This window comes from Oxyura jamaicensis, chromosome 5 (assembly GCF_011077185.1).
Source record: "Oxyura jamaicensis isolate SHBP4307 breed ruddy duck chromosome 5, BPBGC_Ojam_1.0, whole genome shotgun sequence".
In the NCBI taxonomy this organism is placed as follows: Eukaryota; Metazoa; Chordata; class Aves; order Anseriformes; family Anatidae; genus Oxyura; species Oxyura jamaicensis.
The window spans coordinates 20,005,259-20,026,082 of record NC_048897.1 but is presented as its reverse complement, the minus strand read 5'-3'; the positions used below and the strand labels follow the sequence as shown (position 1 = coordinate 20,026,082).

At 42.5% G+C, this 20,824-nt stretch overlaps 1 protein-coding gene across 5 annotated transcripts in view; it reads left to right on the top strand.

Annotated features, from left to right (window-relative positions):
- Nucleotides 1–19,768, top strand: part of DPF3 (double PHD fingers 3) — a 175,325-nt gene extending 155,557 nt beyond the window's left edge. For 4 of the 5 annotated variants that reach the window (XM_035327379.1, XM_035327378.1, XM_035327381.1 and 1 more), the window contains 3 exons: nucleotides 5,437–5,549; nucleotides 7,006–7,087; nucleotides 8,122–19,768. In XM_035327379.1, the coding sequence (XP_035183270.1) occupies nucleotides 5,437–5,549; nucleotides 7,006–7,087; nucleotides 8,122–8,192 (266 nt within the window). In that variant the 3' untranslated portion in view covers nucleotides 8,193–19,768. Of the gene's footprint in view, nucleotides 1–4,560; nucleotides 4,625–5,436; nucleotides 5,550–7,005; nucleotides 7,088–8,121 lie in introns of those variants that run through there. The other variant, XR_004751229.1, reaches the window with a different exon arrangement.
- The last annotated feature ends 1,056 nt before the right edge of the window (nucleotides 19,769–20,824 follow it).

Below are 20,824 nucleotides of genomic sequence, written 5' to 3'. Positions count from 1 at the left end.
TTGTTTTGTTTTGTTTTTTTTCTTAAAAGGCTGAGATCAGCAGGGCTCTGTTCTGGAGAGGGGGAGGCCGGAGCTCCTCATCTGCAGCCTCTGGTGCCCACCCCTGCCGTGGCCTCAGGGAAGCCTGTTACATTTTTCTGCATGAAGTACTCCGGCTTCCCCAAATCACAGAGGTAGTGAGGCAGTTGGTGCTGTGGATCCTCACCCTGCACACGCTTCCGAAGGCTTCTATTTACGAACACTTGCACTCGAGCAGGCAGGCATATGGCCCTGCATCATAGCGCCTCGGTGTTGCCAGACGGGAAGGGCCAGGAAAATGCCAAGAGCTCCGTGTCCTCATCCCTTAGAAATGCTTGGTCTTTTTGTCAGAGCTGCAGCTCCTGGAGCCCTGGGATTCTGGCAGCCTTTTGGTTTGGTTGGATGGTTTGCTTTTTTAAGGACCTTCTCTAATCCTTCTATTTGCTTGGGAACCTTTCAAAGCGAACCCTAAAAGGCTCAAGAATTAAAATGCAAATAAAACGTACTTTTAATAATCTACTGATTGGCAAACTTGGCTTGGAGTTTTTGAATGTGTGGGGTTGTTGACACCAGATATCTGTAAGCATGCTGAACTGCATTTTCAGATGGACAATGTAGGGCTACAGTTTTATATCACAGCCATAAAAACATCCCTTATTAGAATTACAAGTTACTTTTTCCTTTTTTTCTTTTTTTTTTTTTTATGAATAACAGTAATAATTCTGTCTGATGATGGCAGTGATCATAGCAATGCTTATTCAGTCTTAGGAAGAGGAAATTTTACAGTTTCTGTGCATGCATGTTTGGATGGGGTTCCTGTGTCATTATATCTGTAATATGTATTTATGGTTGTTTAAAGACCTAAATAGTTTATGGAATAAATTCTGACATGATATAGCCAGGAGCCCTGTGGGTTTTCATTATGCTATTGATTAAAAAGCCTACAACTACACAGTGAAGATAAAGAAAGGAATTGGGACCTGGGTAAAAATTCCTTTTACTCTGTATAAATAATTTCACATTTGTTTTTTCAAAAAAGAAGTCTTTGCTTATTTTTTTCCTCAAGATTATCTCTGCCTTTGTTTGAAAAAGGTTATTGATTGGATTGTTAACTTAAATAGTCTGTGGCGGGTGTGACAGAGCACATGGCTGCAATTAATCTTGTGATGCAGAATCCATTATTGAAGAAGCACTAATGAGCCATTCGCAGGCCTTCGCTGGTCACAGAGCGCCTGGGAGCAGCAGATTGCTCCTGCCCTTTAATGTCAGTTTTGGTCTTTAGTGTTACACAGCCAGCGTAAGCAGAAGAGATTTTTAGATTTTTTTTTTTTTTTTTTTTTTTTTTTTTTTAGGGTATTTCTTTCTGTTTAAATTCTGTGTACCATCAGCCTGCAATTGCACCGCGTGCAGGAGTCACAAAATGGTGGCTGAAATGCTTTCGCCCCCCACTCCTCAGATCAGATGTCCAGTGGACACAGTGTACAATTAAAGCCAGCGGCATGTGAAACGCGGATGTCACCGTAAAATATTGTCTCAGTCACAGGGTTCAGATCCAGATGAGAGTTCTGACAGAGATGGGGGAGCATTCAGGGCTGATCTATACTTTAAAATATTGCTTTAAGACAAAGGGATGAGCTGTTGGAAACCTGCTCGCTGCAAGTTTTATTGTCTCTATTGTTTATAGCTATTGCAGCATAGCAAAAGTTTAGGTAGAGAATAGTTATGGTAGATTAGAAACTGTCGATGTTAACATATCACCTTCTCCTTCAGCAGAACTACTCCCTGGATGTATTTTAGAGGTCTGTCTATTGACTTCAGTGACACTGTAAATATGTGTTACTTCTGCCTCCTGTTAGATCCGTGGAGTTGATACAGACGTGAGAGTGATCGGGAGTTTGCCAGGGCTGAGGCACCACCTAAATTATTAACCACGATCCTGCTGCAGACTCTCTGCTGCACACCTTAACCATATTGAATGTAATTTATCACAAGATTAGCAAAACAGTAGTATTTTTTTTCATCCTGACCAAATAACGGATGAAAGTAAGCAAAAAAACCTTTCCAGCTCTCTGGCTTGTGCTCTACCATAGTATCTGTAACTGGAACCACATTTTTGACTGCTCTTTGTATGAGGTAAAATTGTTCAAAAGCTGAACTAGCCTTTATATTTTTTTAAATGAGTTCAGATCTAGCAACAGAAGCTTGTTATGTGAAGCTACAGGGCTTTTTCCTCAGAAAGAGGAAAGAGGGTGCTCCATGATGTGGAGCAGGGATGGTGCTCACTAATACAATTCCAGTAAGCCCTGGATGTGAATTTTCTGATAGGTTATGGAAAACATTGCTTTTAGCAGGAAAACATTGGAAAACATTGCAAAGTAGCAGGAAAACAGAGGAATGATGATGAAGGAGAGCAGGCAGGGCAGGAAAAAATGATTTTCATGTTTTGAGTGTCTACTGCCATGCTTGCCATACACTGCAGTACCTTATCAAGCTGCTGGCATAAATAAAGAAGTCTTTCCAACTTCATTAGGTTGGGGCTATGGTACCACATGGCATATTGCTTAATGTGAAAGAAGATCTGACTTGGAGGCTAAAGAAGGAGATGTCCTTGAAGCGTTCCTTTTGCCTTGGACAAGTAATGGGCCCTGGGCAAACAGAGAGTGGTCTGTGGCTATGCAGACATGTCTGTGGCCATTTTTTTGAGACTCCTTTGTAGTCACAGCATTTGGAGAGAGAGACCAAAGAAGTAAGTTAGTATGTTTGACAAAATACTCTCTCTTTGCTTCTAAAAAGAAGCCACAGTGACCCTCACTCTCCTAAATATTTTCTAAGGAATCCTCAGCCCACAAATGCCCACTCCTTTTAGGCTTGGGGTGGGTGCAGTTCTTAAGAAAAGCTCTACAAAATAGGATGTATCACTTCCAGGATGGGGCACCAATGATGTGAGATGCAGCACAGAAAATGTGCAAGGTGTTGTTGAGGCGAGTCAAGACTGATAGCTGGAAGGGAGCAGGAATGACTGTGAAGGGACAGAGATAAAGCAGTGAACAGAACCTGACCTTCATGTCATTTGAAAAAGGGATAGGCTCTAGCTGGAGTCTGCAATGAGCAATGGGAAGATGCAGGCAAGTGAGCATGTGAATGCATGTAGGCATTTAGCTTTAATTTATTTATGTAAGTTTGATTCCATTCTTTGTTTCTTTTCAAATGTGACTGAAGGTATTTAACTGATTAACTCACACCCCTCTATGAGTTACTTTCTGTGATATATTCTGGCACTTCACAACCCTTCTGGATGCCGACTTGCAGCTGTAGGGATGAATCCCTCCCTGCTGTGTAGTGTGGCACATTTGTTCTATTTACTGGTGTTGAAACGAGGTTTTGCATTTGCTGTGGATCAGATCTGGAGCATCATTTCAGTGTCATGTCAAGTTTTCTAGTCTGGTAACATCAGAAATTACATGAGGTCCCCTCAGCCAGAAAAGGTCTCATGTCACAGAATTGCCTTCTGGACAGTTGTGACTTCAGGGCCCCCCAGAACTTCAGTTTGGACTTGGTTCTCAGTAAATCTCAGTGAAATCTGACTGTTTTGTGTTGACATTTCAAGGGTTCCAAGAGTTAATGATCTTCTTAGCAGGTCTGAGCTCATCAGTACTGTCAAAACACTTTGCTCAAAGGCTTAAAAAAGCAACATGAACAATATAATTGGTCCCTCCTTCCTTAAATATCTCCTTTATTTTCTGTTCAATTCCCGTAATAATTTACACACATTTCTTTGCTGGGCTTGGTTGTCATATCGGTACCATGCAAATGTAACCAGAGAACCAAAATCCTTGTTCCACTGTTTGGTAACAACATGGGCACATAAAGGAAATACATTCCCCACAGCTTTATTGCATTACCCGACAATTCTCAGCAACTGTTTGCTTCACTAACTAGAAAATATAGATGCTTCTTATAGGGTGGTGATTGGTAATGTGATAACACAGCAAAGTACCACTGATAGGTCTGGTAATGAAGACAGTCCATCTATGCCCATGTCTCCTGTAGCCATGCCTTTTCTTCTTATTGGAGAAAGAGCTTTTTTTCTCCATTCTTAAAAAGATACCTAGGCTGATGGAGGTGGAAAATATTGCTTTCTACCCACTGGCTGTTTTCTAAGAACAGATCTGCTAGAGGTGAAAAAAGCCCACTCACTCAGTGGCGTAAGTTTCTAGAAGTAGTGTGCAGTAGTGCTGGATGTGCCTACCTGTATTTCTAGCTATTCTCTGCCTGTAGATGAGCAATCGAATAGCCCTGTCCCATTTCCCCTGCCCCAGCTCTGCACAGTACAAACGCTTGTACGTGCCAGAGAGGGATGCTAAATGCAGGGCTTTGCAAGCAGGCAAGCGATGGCTTACTGCAGGAGGCTGCTTCAGCCAGACAGGGGTGGTTTGGGACTACAGTGCTTTATTTCAGTGGTATATTTTTCTTGTTTTGTTTTGCAGAAGGAACACTGATCCTACCTTTGGTTTGTTTGTTTGTTTGTATTTTCCCATCCAGAAAGCCCATTGCTGACCCCGCTACTGTGGTACCGCTGTTTTGCAAAGCTGGAGTCGACACGCATGTAGGGGCGGGGGTTGTAACTCTGGCAGTTTGTCCTTCCCGATTAGATGTGACTGTTCTGCTAGCTTTCCCTTCTTTATTCCTTTCACTTAGTTCGTTGTGGAGTTGGCTTGGGGTGTTTTCCTTTTGGTTTCTTGTTTTGATCCTGGAAGGTTAGCTGCGCAATTTGGTTTCTTCTGTGCCAACCAACTTTAGTGGCAGAGCTCTTAAAAAAAAAAAAATAAATAAAATGACAGCTGCATCCCTCCATCCTGTCTTGCCTCTTCTCTGTATGCTGCTGCTTCCACGTAAGCAAAGTTTACAGAATTGCTTCGCCCATCTGGACACCAGGAAGGGAAGTTCTGAAACAGAGAATAACCTCATTTCCACCAGGTCCTTCGGTCCGGTCAAAACAACGCTCATTGAAACTGTAGTCCGATTGCTATTAAGATGGATGGGCTATCTCTAAAATTGGGTTTCCAATTTCATCCTTTCTCTTGTTTTCTTTCAAAATTGCAAGCAAGCAACAAACAAACAAATGAAAAAACAAACCCAAACCCAAGAACTGAATCCAAAGCCAAAAAGCCGAACCATTTTTAAGAGCTCTGAGTAAAACTGCTTTGCCAATGGGGAAAGGGTGGGGATGACTCTGATTTTCTCTTGTGCCCGGCAGCGAAAGGGTTAATGCCTGCTTTCCTCTTTGGTATCTGTTAGTTGCAGCCCATGTTGTGATCAGTCCATGTCCATGTGCGTTTTGTTCCCAAACATAATGCCGGTTTGCTGACGATGGGTAAGTGAGCCTTAACAATGATGGTTGTTTCCCATCTTCCTCAGGACACCCGACCTGCCTGCAGTTCACCACAAACATGACTGAGGCTGTTAAAACCTATCAGTGGCAGTGCATTGAGTGCAAATCCTGCAGCCTTTGTGGGACCTCTGAGAACGATGTGAGTTTTCTTACCTTTTCGTGCCAGTAAGCGTCACGGCCAGGGGCTGCCATGCCCGCCCCTGAGAAGCAGGTGGCAATGCTGTGGGCCATTGCCTTTCTGCTGCTTTCCTGCATTTCCTGGGAAGAGCTACTCCTGAGAGCAGGGATGGGCTTCTCTCAGTGACCCACTCAGCCTCTGGTCTCTGCTGAAATTACCGTGGGTATCAAATAGGGCTGCTTAAGATGGTGGTGTGCTCATTCAGTAGAAGCTAGCTGGAGGCCATGCACTCACATTGCAGGGAACTGCAGAAGAGTAGTGTTTTTAACACTGTAATCAGGAATAAATCTGAACGGGTGATAATCCCAGAGATGACAGGTATGTTTCTTCTGTCCAAGATTTTATTTACTCTGTTGGCATGATTTTTTAATCTTAACTGTAATATTCAGGAAACATGGAAGCATTTGGATTGGGATGGCTGAGCCTCTCATGAGTCACCTAATCACCTTTTCCTGTGATTTCCAAACCATGACCCAGAGTCTGCAGCAGCTGAACTTTTTTTTTTCTTTTTTTTTTTTTTCTTTTCTTTTCCCCTCAGTTAAAATCTAATGATAAGGGCTCTTTATAGTCTGTGAGAAACCTGGAGAACTGGCCGTGGCTGAAGAACTTTGGAGGCAGTAGTTCAGACTGCATTCCCTATAGCAGAATGAATTTGAAGCCTGAAATTTTGTTTTGCTTTAGTGGTAAATGAGGAAATCTGAGAAGAGGGAGCTGCTCTGTGTTAGGGGCCAGGGATACTTTGGAGAAGGATTTTCCCCCCAAAATGTATGAAAGAGCTGCAGACCATAAGGTAGGGTCACATTATTCCCATCTGCCTCACAAAGTATATGCTACTCAGTTGAGTTTTGGATGACTGGCAAAGTCCAGCCTTTTGATGAGAAAGGTTTCCCCTGAAAGAATGAGATGCAGTGTTGGTCACACGTGAGCCCACCAAAGTGGGAAAGCCAGTTCTCTTCTCTCGGTACTGACCTAACAGCTTTTGGTCCTGCATCATGAGGCCACTTTGGAGAGAAAGTCCTCTGGTTCTCAGTGAGATTTCCCAGTTAGATTCTAAGAAAGTTGTAGAGATTCTTAAGAGAGTCTGATCTTCCAAGAGAAGTTAGAAATCTCGGAGAATTTCAGTTAGAAATCTCAGAGGGATTTCCAAACTGCCTTTGTGATGAGAAGGGCTCTCAGTGGCCTCTCAGAAATATGTTGGTTGATCCTGGACCCACAGATGTGATGTCTTTTACATCCTTTTACATTCCCAGTAACCTCTTAGTCTCTATGTTGCAGCTCTTTGCTCCTAGTTGAGCAATGCTGATTACCATGCTTATGTTTTCATCTTGGCATGAGACTAATGTGCATCATTTTCTCTCTCTCTTCTCCTCTCCTTCTCTCCCTTTTCCCCTCTGTCTCTCCAACAACCCTGCCTCAGGACCAGCTGCTCTTCTGTGATGACTGTGACCGTGGCTATCACATGTATTGCTTGAATCCACCAGTCTTTGAGCCCCCAGAAGGTAACATATGTTAGAAGTCCGCTTTGAAAATCACAGTGAAGTCCTTGTGGAGAAGAGTTTCAGAAAGGTGGCCTGGGCCATGCAGGGTTAAGGAAGCAGTAGGAAAGGAGAGGCAGGTAGCACTGGAAAGAAAGCAAATGAATAGGCTTAGAGGGCTTGTATGATCTGAGATGTCCTGTGCTATCTTGCCTGGCCTCTACTTCCTCTTCCAGCACATGATTCTTCTGCAGATCATGGGTACCTTTGGATGTCCCAGATGGCACTGGACACTTCAATTCAGGGAGCTGAAGTGAGCTCCAGTGAACTGTGACTTTGGACTTCCTAAGAAGTCAAGATCCCAGAGAGAAAGCCCCAGATGGGAAGGTCCTCTCTGGAATAGCTGAGTCTATTGTCAGAGGATTATGAGAAAAAACCTTCCTTTTTCTCTGGCTTGTTGTTGCCTTGGAAGGTTGAGGGTTTTACAGTCTGTATTACACTCAGTATGTAGTTAAAACCTCTGAAGGGGATTCAATCTGACTGTACTGCTACTGGCTGCAGTTTGCCTCCTGGTTTTGGAGCAGAACTAGTCCTTTACTGTTATTGATTCTCTGACTGAGGTCTGCAGAGAGCAGTAGAAATGGAGAAGGAGATGTCTGGGTGCAAATGACTGCAGTTTACGGGACAAGAATAATTACAAATTAATCATGCATGCAGGAGCTAAATGTTTGTTACTTTGATAAATGGGAAACTAAAATCAGGAGGGAAAAATTTGAAATGGAGCTAATAATTAGGTAAAGGTTTCTGTTTGGCTGGGAAGTGTGTATTGAATGTACCAAAACATAAAACACCTATAAGCAGAAAAGCACATCCTAATTGTGCTGTAGGCTGTGTAGAGGTTCTACGTGCATGACATCAAGGGCAACAGAGCCTGCTTCAGACACATAGAGGCGATTCCAATATCAGGAATGTTTGATATTCTATTCAATCATGCCAATCATGACATGAACTCTGAGTATCTGGATTTGGAATCATAAGAAGGATTTCTTCATTTGCAGGGAGTTGGAGTTGTCATTTGTGCCGGGAGCTGCTCAGAGAAAGAGCATCAGCTTTTGGTTTCCAGGCCTGAGGAGCACCAGCAATCAAGAAACACTTTGCTCCTCATGTTGTCATACCAGCACACAATTCCCATCAAGAACACAAAGACACAACCCACATCAAAATGAATGGACATTCAAGTACAGGAAGAGGTATCTGTCATATTCACTGTCACTGATGCAGAACCTCATGGGCTCTACTAGAAGGATCGTGTACTTTCCTGATGCTCCGGACGAAATCTCTTCACTGCTATGCATGGTTGCTGCTTACCATCACGGGCTCACATGCATTATAGGAGGGGGAGGGTTGTTGTATCGACACGGAAAAGTCAGTTTTGTGTGGCCTTGTGCTTTCTGTTTAGTCTTCTTCTTGAAGGAGAAATAGTAAGATATCTCCCAAGGATTTATTGGTGAGTACGTTGGTGGGGAGCAGCACCAATTACTCCTCAAGGGCTTGCCTGGAAATCTCTTTACTGCAAGCACTCTGTATTCATACGGGGCTTTGCGTTGTGTTAGTTCAGTACTTACCAGGTTGTGAACAACACATTGTCACTGAGAGAAGCACTGATAAAAATTTTTGGGGGGTGACACTTTCTCCCTTGGATCAAATGCTTTGCTTTGGCAGATCTTTAGACATCTGGTTTTAGTATTTCTGACAGAAGAGCAGGACCATTATGAACACACACGGATGCTTAGAAAAGTCTACTGTTTTTGGTATTTTTGGATGTTCAGGCACACTGTCCCACTGCCGTGCCATCACACAGTTCAGACTCATCTTTTTTTTTTGCTCAAAAAAATTGTGAATGGTTATGTATCTAACTGTCTTGCCATTTAGCTCAGAAAACTGAATGAAAGCAAAGTGTCATTTTAAGTAGATCATAGAAAATGAAGGTGTCAGTTTTCTAAGCCATCTAAAGTAAGCGGGGGGAAAAAAAAGGAGCAACATTGGCTTAGGGTGATATGAAGCACTTTTGATTATTTTTTAAAATTTCTAAACTAAAATATTCTGCAATTGAAAATGAAAATTTTATTTTAGGAATTGTCTAATCAGGAAAATTTTTTCCTTTTTTTTTTTTTTTTTTTTTTTTTTTAATCAGAATAGTTACCCGGATCTATCTGAATGTTCTAATCATTTTGCCCCACAATTCTATACAACTGCATTTCTGACAAACATGATAATTTTGGCAAAAACCTTCCCAAGCTCTAGAGAAAGGATTAATGTACTTAACCTAATATGGAAAGAAAGATTTTCATAGTTATTTTAAAATTTAAATAGAAATAGTTGTACTTTTTTGAAACAAACTTCTACATGTGAAATGGAGAAACATTAAGCAAGAGCATCCTTGGAAAAAAAAATATTTTTACAGTTGAGTCCCTTTGAATAACTTAAAGCATTGCTAGGAGGACAAGTGAGTACGTTAACCATTTTTTACCAGATGCATCTTTAAGGTTAAAAACACGCAACTCCCCAGACTGCCAAGTAGCCCAGAATGACCATTTTCCTGGGTATGATGTATATTACTTTCTATGCATAGATTTAAGTGGGATTAAAATATAAAGTTATGAGAGTCCCAAGCAGCATGTGGTTCAGGTTGCCTGTACTGGTAGGTAAGGACACTGAAGATTATATTTGGGATATTTATATTGTTTGAAACTTTTATGCAAAATTAAATGTCCCTGAACACTTGAAAGGACATTGTGAAAGAATATCAGTGAGCTAATTTTTCTTCCTTCTCCTGCTAATTACACTTAGTTAGAATGAACTTTACTGACCTAAAGCACTTTTCCTCATTATTTAGATAGTTCCTTCACCTTTTACGTTTTGTAGCTTGCACAGTAGCCATGTCAGCTGTTGCATTCTCCCATGTGCTGTCATGAAGTAATTTCAGGCTGCAGTGGGAGCATTTTAATCTGTTAGAAAAGGAGTTTAGAAAGTATTTATCCTAGTCGTATTGGACCAAACTTCTCCTGGGGCAGCAGCGCTGGCTACCTGGGATTCATTCAATACCTTAGTTTCTGTGTGACAGCCCCCTGGATGAGCCAAGAATACAAAGAAATTTGCATATCACATGCAAGGAGGGTACGGCAGGAGCTCATGGGCCTGCACGAGGTGTCTGGTACATGGTTGGACAAAGCTCTAGAAAAAATGTCAAACGAAGCATCTTCCTCACTCACAGTTTGAGGATCTGCCCATCACTGCCGTCCCATTCAGATTTCTGTGCCACTCCCTCTGCCCTGTCTGCTGTCATCTGGTTTGATGGGTGGTCCTGGGGACATGGCCAGGAGGTGGTGTGATCCTCCTGGATGCAACATCTAAATCTCTGGTAGCCCTCTATGGGCTGTTGGTGGGACCAGCTGGTGCAGAAGGTCAGTGCTCTCTGTCCTTTGATGGAGAAATTGCCGAAGGAGCTCTGCTCTGCATGCACACCTGCTTTCCTCTTTTGCCCTTGTGATCCGTACTGCTGAATATTTTCTCCTCCCACACTGTAGTGAACAGCATCGTTCATGGTTGTAAGTATTCGTTAGTGGCACTGCTGAAGTTTCATCGGTAATGAGGTATGACAGAAGGATAGATTGCTGGATCTTCAGCGGCAAAATATTGTTGGAGATCAGTGTCAGATCCCATCAGCTTTTAAAAATGGGATGGATTTGTTGGAAAGTATATGTTTGTCGTGCAGTGGGCAGGGCAGCAAGGGGATGTTTTTCCCGAGCATTGACAGAGACACATGAGCAGGGAAAGCTGCTAGTGAAGGCAACTTGGTCTTCCCTTTAGCCTGGCAGACCGAACTGAGACAAAATTCAAGGTGTTGTGCTCCTTGTCTGCTTTGGGGATAGCTGGGATTTCTCTTTTTTGCCTTTTATATATATATATATATAAAAGTGATGTACCCAGTAAATCATCTCTGTACCTACTCCCCTCTGTGGTGAAGTTCACACTCCATGTGTGAGCTCATTGGCAGTCCTCAGGGTGATCAAACTCTGACGTATTTCAAAACTCTTCTGAGTAGGCAAGGCAAGCTATTTTTTTTAGCACAAATCAGGCCAAACTACCATAGGAGGTGGTAGATTCTGCATCCCTCAAAGTCTTCAAATCAAGACTGGGCAGTTTCCCAGAAGACGTGTTTTAATTAAAACGCAATTTTAGTTAATCACAAGAATGTCTGACTGGAAAAGGCTTGTGTTATAGAGGAAGCTAGACTAGATGATGTAATTGTTCTTCCTGTCCTTATTATAAAAACAGATGTTTACCAGTTGAGGGGATGTATTTAAATAAAGCTGTGTCTGGGTAATGGGCTTTAAATATGTTAGTTAAACATATTCATGAAACCATTCTCATTTTAACCCATTTTGGGTAAACCTAAAAAAGGTTAGTTACAGAAAAATGTCTTTATGAATGCAGTAAATAATGCATTACCTCCTTCATGCCCTCAATGGCAGCTGTTGGTGCTAGCTACCTCAAGCTTTTCCAGAGAATGAACAATTCAGACTGCATTGTGTGAAACCATGACTTGGTTCTGGCTTTCCCTCCGTAGTATATCAGTTCTGGGTTGTCCAGTTTTCTGGAAGCCAGAAGGGGCAGAGAAATGGTCCCAGCTTTCAGATTGCATCTGAAGCATTTGAGAAAACATACCTTAGGACACTCCTTGAGCTAGGAAAGCCACTGTTAAGTGTGTTCTGAAACAAATATTACTCAAAATAACTTTGTAATTCTTGAAAAAGGGATTAGTAAATTCTGCCCCAAAGCAGGAGCCTCCTGCCCTGTGCCGTGCTGTGGGGCTGCTGCATGTTCCTCACACCTATAGCATCTCTTTTGACAGGGGTCATTTGGCAGGTGAGGAGAGGATGGGGGTAGAAAGGAATATTAATTAAGTGTGCCACTGCTGGAGGAGTGGTCTACATTGCGTGCAAGGAAATTCCAGGTAGAGCGGCACATGATTTTTCTGTGTGGAATAACTTTATTTCAAAAAAAAAAAAAAAAAAAGGTGCTTCTGAGGGAACCACAATTATTCACATATCCAAGTGCAATCTGACAAATTATTTCATGTAAAAAATATGGGGGATATATCAGAAAAGTTGAAACTATGTTTCAACACATCAAGACCTTGCATTAGAAAAAAAAATACAGTATCTACTTAACAGAAAGTTGGCATCTATGAAGGAGTAAAAATCCTCTAAGATGATGCAACTGGGTACATCTAAAAGAAAAGTAAAACAGCAAACAGTAATCTTGAGTAGTAGAGACACTTCCTTAGTGAGACATCTTTAATCAGTTGTTCTTGTCTGTCTGTCTATCCAATCAGTTAGCAATGCCAACTGTTAGTCTATAAAACTGTCTTTAGAGCAGAAGGGAAAAATGTTTTATGTTTTCCTGATACAAAAATATGGACAAAGCAACAGTGAATATATTGGGAACACTTTGGCACCAGTCTAGGAGGACAGAAAATGCAAATCTCATGGAGGAGGCAATTAAAGATGGATTGAGTTGTCAGCTTTGTTGTGGGAGACTCCATGTTGGCAAGAGGAAGTCCTCATCTGAAATGTTAACAGTAAAGCAGTTGCACATTTTTGTGAAAATAAGTTCTGCAGAGAGGAGCAGGCAGACAGGAGAGGTGCCCCGCTTAGTGAGCTGCTCTTTTCATCTCATTGTACCCGTCCACAGCCTCTCACCATCAGCACTTCCAGCAGGGATCGTGGCACCACTCTAGGCCAAGGAGAGGTGTGTTGCAGTCCTGCCTCTCCAGCTGCCCCACGGGAGCCTTTGCCAGGTGCCACCAGCACTGCCCATCAAGGCACTCAGCTGAGTGTCTGCAGGAATGGCAAACAACAGCTCCCCCAGGGAACAGGGGAGGGACAGACTTTTTAGTGTTTACCCCTTTATTTCACAAATGTCATTGAGAACACCAGGTGTTTTGCTGCTGGGGAATCAAGCCAATGGCTTATTAATGTTTGCAATGCCTTTCTGCCACCCTGGGTGAAAATGCAAAGTATTATGCTACATACACTATTCACTCGTACATTTAGGATATGCATTGATACTGGTATTTTGAAATGAAGAAGCTATTTCCAGATCGGCTTACTGCCATGTGTGTGCATAAAGTTAACAACAAAGCCCTTCATGCTGGAAAACAGCTGATTTTTCAGGTCCTGATGTTTTCTTTCAGACTCCTGTCAGTCTGGTCACCAATCTGGTCCAGTTCATTGCAGCAAACCCAAGGTTTCACCTCCACAGTGAGTCAGGAAATGTTCCCTCTCTCCCCGCATTTCAGAAGGCAAGGTGAGAGAAGGGTAGTTCTGAGTCTTCATATTCTGGGTGATAAAGAACAAGTCTCTTTCATGGTCATCGGGGTACGTTGGGAAGTATCTGCTCAAAATCAAAGGAAAAGATAGGAACATTATGCCCAATGTACTCTTCCTTCATAGATCTTTTAGAAGTATAGCACAAGATGTGTCCCCACATCCTTTTGTGAAGGCTATCGCACGTGTATGAGGAATTTCCAAGTGTTCTCTCATTTGAGCTTCCTTATGGAATATCCCTCATTGTTCATCCTAATTTTTTTCTTTTTTGAAATATATTTCTGGATTTGAGGTATTCTGTACCAAAGCTGATATGGAGGGTCTAGATCAATTCAGAGATAGAGGGAGGTCCAAGCTGAACCTTCAACTTTCACCTCCCCCTTTAGAAGTGTTTAACAAACCCTTCATCATTGCAGGGAATCAAACTCACATGCTGACTGAATTCCAATTCAGCATTAAGGTCACACGGTTGTTCTTTTAGACTCTTCTGTAGTCATAAAATATTCTTTAAAAATGCAGGGAGAAATGTTCCCTCTTTACCTTGATGGCATTCCTTTTTTTGTGCTGCAGCAGAGATCAACAGTCCTCTAGTTTACTCTGACTTTCTTCCAGCACTGTAGCCTGGGTCAGCAGTAATGGGGACAGGTCCAGGAATAATCTGTTTCATTGAATTGCAGATGTAAGAGAGGCTGAAGAGCATTCAAGTAAATTGTCATCTGTGCTAGACAGTCAGATCTCCTAAGAACCAGAAGTTTGTGTACTTTTTAAGCTATTACTTCACCTGTTCCTCATCTGCCATTTCAGACTTTTTTTTCCACTAAAAGTAGCTGCAAAGAAAAGTATCAACTAAAACTGGGGGTGGAGGAGACTGAGTTAGGATCTTTGCTGTTGAACCTTTATTTGACGGTTGTTCAACATTGTCACAATTATTCACAAGGGGGGAAAGAAGGAGGCTAAATCTGTGACATCACAGTGTTTCTCAGATAAAACTGTGATGTCATCAGCATTTTAATGCACTTTTGAAATGGTCAAGTAATGATCCCAAAATAGTGACATCCCCATTAATACCATTAATATCCCCATTAATGGTAGAGCCTTACTGTGTGATGCTGTGGTATTTAATTTTAATTAGAAAGACTTTAAGTTGTGTATATATATATATGTGTGTGTGTGTGTGTGTGTGTGTTTCATGTTAATGTTATTTGCTGTAAATATGGCTCACCTACCAGGAGTAGATCTAAAGTCCTATAACAAGTGTTACTGACCTTGAAAGAGAAGAAGGAGGGAGAATATCTTATTTGTTTTGCTAAAGACATGTCAGCATTCTAACAAAATAACAAAACATTACCCCTTACAATATAATTGCAATCATATCTGGAACATGATTTTATTGACAAATGAAGGAGTACAAATTCACTAAAAGTTAGGTCAGCTTCTCAGCTCTCTCAATCAACATTCCTCGATTGACTTTAAGCCAAGAGGCTGGTCTGGTGTCTTAAAAAGGCCCAATCTAAGTAGCCCTAATCTTTGGTCTTTATTTAAAAATGTATTTCTCTCTAGCTGAGAACACCCAGCACATACAAGAAAATAGGCATTTCAGCCCCAGATGAGTCTGGTCTGTTTACTTTGGGTTTGGGTTCAGCCTGGTTCTGGTGGTGCCGTGTCACAGGCTTCAAAGCAAAGTGAGATATCTCAGCAGCAGACAATTTTGGAGCAGTCAGCAACCAGGGCAAATTTCCCCCTAACTCCACGGAGTTTGGACTTGATTGCTCAGTTTCCAGTATATTGCCTTTTGATTTTCTGTAACCCCCTTATTGCTGTATTAGCAAACAGTGAACTACAGCACGTGATTTTCCTCTGCTGTATCAGGCCTCACTTCACTTGGCTCTGAGCTCACCTCCCTTCTCCATTTCTAATCTGTTCCAGTCTTTTTGATCTCTCTCTCTCTCCTCATGTGGAAATCTTCTCCAGCCCCTATTGTTAGCACCTGTCCCTGGGGTCAGTCCTCTTCAGCTCCATTTGTTCCACGACAGCCTGAAGTGGAAGTTTGCACGAGGGATATGCTGTAGGTTTACCGAGTGGTATGCAAACCTCCTAAGATCACCTTCCCTCCCAGTGGTACCTCCTGACAATATCTTTGCTTTTTAGCTGCCCCATGAGTGGTCCCGAGGTCACCCCTGGGATATTTCCCTCCGTGGTGCCAGCTTATCCTGAGGGAACCCGTTCTGCACGGGGGAAGCCACGCGGTGCTGCTGCTGGCACACGTGCCCTCCTTCGCCGGTGCGCAGCTGGGGACGTGGTCAGGCTGATGGCAGGAGATCACATCCAGCACGGCTACTCCCTGGAAGCCAAAGTGTTGCTTAGTAACCCACTCATGGAAGTACCAGAAGCATTTTTCAATCTGTCACGTTGGCGAAAAACACTGGCTTCTTGATTTAGAGGCATTCTGCTGTGCGTAGCAGGGCTTTGCTCCATTACCTTGCATCCAGCGCTATCTGCCAGCGAGGAAACAAACCTCCCCCTGCAAGGAGGGGCTGGGGGTGGGGGAAAGAGGCACAGCAAAGATTTGCCCAGCATTGTCTGCGAAGCCTTTAGCTATTTCTCCTGACATCTAGACCTCATCTTAACTCCCTTCCTGTGGGAGATATTCCCTCCTTATGATAGTGCACTCCAGGGTCCTATAGCAATTGGCCAAACAGGACCCTGCAGCACCTTCATCTATTATGAGACATTACTGCAATAAAACATGGTGTGTCATACAGAAACTGGATGAGGTATTGCAATATTTATGTTGTAAGCCTCAGTGTCATGGACAATTGCTACAGAATAATGTATGTCTTTTTTTAATGCGGCGGAGTCATAGCAGCTTCACCAGAGCACACAGAACACAGACCATCTGGGAGTACATGGCTTCCTCAGTTATTTTCAAGTTATTGCGTTATTGAGAATTAAATGAAAAACATCCTCTCATTTAAAAATAGACTGTAAAGGCTTTTAGGTTACTTCCCTTTCTCTTTTAAGTATAATTCAGTTTGGGAGCTAAACATCTAAGAACTGTGTTCTGACTTAAGAGGCTTGCTCCTTTATCTGGCACTGTTTTATCCTTAAAAATGGCTTCAAGAAGTAACCAGAGGGCTTTTATTTGCAGTACCTTATTGATTTTGCTATCAAGTCTCCCCAGTTTGGAAGTAAAAAGGTATTTAAACAATGTCTAGCTTTGAGCTCTGGGGTCCAGCTGTGTTCTTCCTACCCCGCTTCTCATCATCAGAATGACTAGAGCCATCAAGACACTGTATGACCCATTTCTGTGACTTGGCTCATGCTGTCTGCAAAAAACTGAAGGTATTTTATGAGGGTCATGGAAGGTCCAGAGTGTCCTGAAGTCCAGGTGTCAGACAAGTGATCCTGAGAGGCTCTTTCAGTCTTCAGAGACTGTCTTACCCATGATGATGCTCAATACTGCACTGATGAAATCATCAAGGTGTATTTCTTGTGCAAATCCCTTTCAATGAAAGGTCAGTGACACACACAACAGTTGTGGTCTAAAACTTAACACAGCCTAAAGATGAAAAAACATCCCACGATGTGAGAAGATCCCAATTTGATCTTTGGGGAATTTCTGAAGAAGTAAGTACATTCCTGTAGTCCTAAGTTTGGGTATGGGGTACAGTTTCTTTCCATTTTAGTTTGTGTATAGTTTAAGAAATACATGAAGCAGACAAACAATGTTCCTGCTGGCTGGTGTGTCACCAGCATAAGAGCAATTGATGACCCACCCCGGGGCTCCAAGTGCAGAAGTGTCTATCTCACACAAATGTTCAGAGAGAAATGGTGTCTCTGGGGGGCAGGGAACATTTTTGGCACGGGAGACAAAGACTGGAGGGAGGCCTGATCTACATTTTAATTCCTAGAACTGGTTGTGCCAGCTCATGATAGATGGAAATCTTGTCCTTGTGATGCTATGCTCCTTGGAAAGACGATTCAGAGAAGAATTAGGTGTACAATATATTGTTTGTTAGAAAAGTAGCAGGGTATCTGTTTCCAGTCTTCTAATACCCTGACCTTGGAGTTTGTTCGTAATTAAATAGTCTTGTCTTACCAGCTAGCCATTGAAGCAAAAGAGCTGTTGTTATAAAGAGAGTGGGCAAGGGAAGAGCAGGCAAACTGGGTATTTCTAGGCAATATTGAGAAAGCACAGCCATTCCCTGCATTCACAACACCTCTTTCTTCTGTATGTTCTGCAAGGTAAGATGATTTGAGCTGAGAGATGTTTTAGAGCACCTGGATTAGTTAGCTGCAAAGCAGGGGCTGTTCCATTAATGCCTATTCCTGCTTTTTAGTTTTTTGAGGTTTTTATATGTTTATATACTCACACCCTTCTTTTCAACATTGAGGATGCTCTAGGTTATCTCTGTTTCACCTAGCTGGGATCTACCCTTACAGAAACAACAAAATGTGGGCTGGAGCCTGCTCCACCTCCTGGCTGTACGTACCCCTACATATACATGGCTGCATTACAGTGACTTTTGTAATGTGTTGACTGTGGTGCCAAGACAACATGGCTGGAGAAAATTAGGAATACTTAAAACTTAGTGTGAATAGAAAATCAGTCAGTGAAAAGGCGGTACAGCTGAAGAAGTTTTCTTACCCTGAGCCACCATCATGTTTTCTACAATCTGCCAACCAGTGTATCCCCTAAATAGCCTTTTCTCCTCTTTGCAGCAGAAGAGAGCTTGACTTTTGTGTCTTTGCTCCAAGCTGGAGCCATTGGCGTTCAGTCTTTTCGTAATGTCCAGATGAATCAAAAAGCTGGCCTTGACATGGGTTTGCCAACTCCTGCAGCTTCCCACCAGAATAATCTAATACCAGTCAGTGAATAGATTGGAGGAGTTCCGGGATGCTGCTGACTGATGAGAGCCATTGAAATATTGGTGCTCAGGGCAATAGTGATAAGGAGGTTTTGTATCAATGCTTGTGAGAAAAACTTGTCAGTCTCAGATGAAACCGATTGTCCTGTTAGTCACAGGGTAAGTACAGATGCAAGCCAGAACAACTGAGTGAGAAAATAAGACTTTCTGCCTGACGAATACCCCAGACACCCCTCTTGCTTCAGAGAAAACACCCTTCTGTGACTGAAGCTGGGGTGGAAAGGACGTGGGCTCACAAGGCTAGAGAGCCATGTCACTGCAGCACATTTGTCACAGTGTCTTCAGTCATGTAAATGTACAAGAATAGTGTGAAAATGCCTGTCATTTCTTTCAAATTCCTTTTCAGCTATGTACACTACCTCCAGGTTGCCTGTTGCTGCCCCATGTGAGGCCTAATTGGAGTTTACACTATGCTGCTTGGTATTCATTTACTTTTGGTGGCCACAGATTAAGGTTACAGGTTTAGGAACCAGAACATAATCTTAAGGACAGCTTCTTGTGTTATTTTTCTCTTTCCCTCCTTTGTAAATGTGATCCTTTCTTTTGAACTCTGAAGTGACTGTATTGTTACAATGTGTGTATGTAGAGATTTGTTTTGATATGGCTTGTGTGGAGGACCTCTGCTCCTCTTATCTCACACTCAGTTTTCTTAAGTGCTTGATAGCTTTGCCAGCCTTTTGTGAGGGAGGAGAGGTGATGGGGTGGGTTCCTACGCTTCAAACTTGATGCTTTTCGAGGGAGATTTGCACAGCTTTGCACAGAGCGGTATGAGAATCCAGGGTGCTCCCAACTGTTCTTAAGTAGTCCTGATCTGGCTTCTGCCAGCAGAAACAGATCAGTTTTGAAACCCTCAGAAAAAAACATGTTGCTCAATGCTATAAGCCAGCACTGATCACAAAGGCCCATCGGTTTGTCACGCGTGGAGACGTGTGATGTTCCCCCCAGCCTGAAGGTACCTGTCTGAGCACAGAGTGAATCGCACCCTTCGCTCACGACAACTGACATTGCTCCGTGGGTGCTAACGGAGCTACCCCAGTTTGCACCAGCCAAGGATCAGCCCTTCTGTGTTTTTGTGGTTAGGAAAACCGTGAGTGAAATCCTGCAGAGGTTTGAGAGAAGAGGGCAATGTGTGTTGGAACCTCTCAACTTTGCAGGATTTCTTTGGTATTCATACACATTTGCAAGAATGTATTCCAAGCATCTTGTACTGTTATTAGTAACTTGTACTGTAGTTTGTTAGCAGTGTTGACTACCTACGTAGCTAATATTCTGTTGCAACTTAGAAAAAGTGTAAACGATTGCAGAAAACAGGAGTTTAGAACTTGTATGTACTTTTTTTTTATATATATATTAAAGCACTACAATTAAAAGTACAAGCAAAAATGCTCCTGTATCCTTTGTTGCATGTCCAAACAGATGTGTGGAAAAAGAGGGAGAGAGCTCGCTTCCTGAGATCTTTCCTGCTTGCTCTGGTACTTCACAAAATGAAATATTCAAACTCTGGAGAAGGCTTCTGTGTGCTAAAGTTTCTTCAGCAATCAGAAGATGTCAGTAGCCTAGTCCAGTATCTGTTATAAACTCACGCAGTCCCTGAGACTGAAGCCTAAGCTGGACAAGCCCCAGGTGTCCAAGGGAACGCCGAGCTAACACTAAGCAGCGATTCACGGACATGAGGAGCTACAAAAGCCCTGGTAAGTGGGGGGAGTTTTAATGAACACTTCCACTGTGAAGTATGTTAGATTTCTTGTATTTTTATCACAAAGTACCTTGGAAGTCACTGGCAGCCTGTTGATCTGAAAGAGGAGGAAAAGTATCCACAGCCCAGACTTGCTTCAGAAGTACTAGGAAGTTGTGGGTTTGGGTACAGGAAAAGGGTATAGGCGAACGGGTATAGGCACATGCAGGCAACAAACGGTCCTTACCACAAGTCCCAGAAATTGTTTTTCTTTTCCCCTACACGAAATGTGCTGGTCCAAATACTTTTCTGGATCACATCACTGTGGGATCAGAGTGCACAAACAGACATCTCTAAAGCGGCTTGTGATCTGGTGATCTCAGCCCGGTTCTTAGTACCCAGATGCCCATAATACGAAAACAACCATCAAAACTGTCTCTTTTGCTGGCACTGTTTAATCAAAGGGACAATGGGAGAGAATGGCAGTCTTATTTCTACAAAGAGCCCTTCAATGTCAAATTTGCCATACAGTAGAGTAGCATTCACCTCTGTGGCACAGACCACAGCCACTCCAGAGAGGAACAAAAGCTCTCAGACAGCACGCAATTAATCCAGCATCTATTAAACCAAGCACGGGTAATTTTGAAGTAACGTAACAGATTTCTGCTTTAAATTATTCTAAGCACTATTTTTTAACTCTACATGGTATGCACGTTTCAAAGTGAAAAAAAAAAAAAAAAAAAAAAAAAAAAAAAAAAAAAAAAAA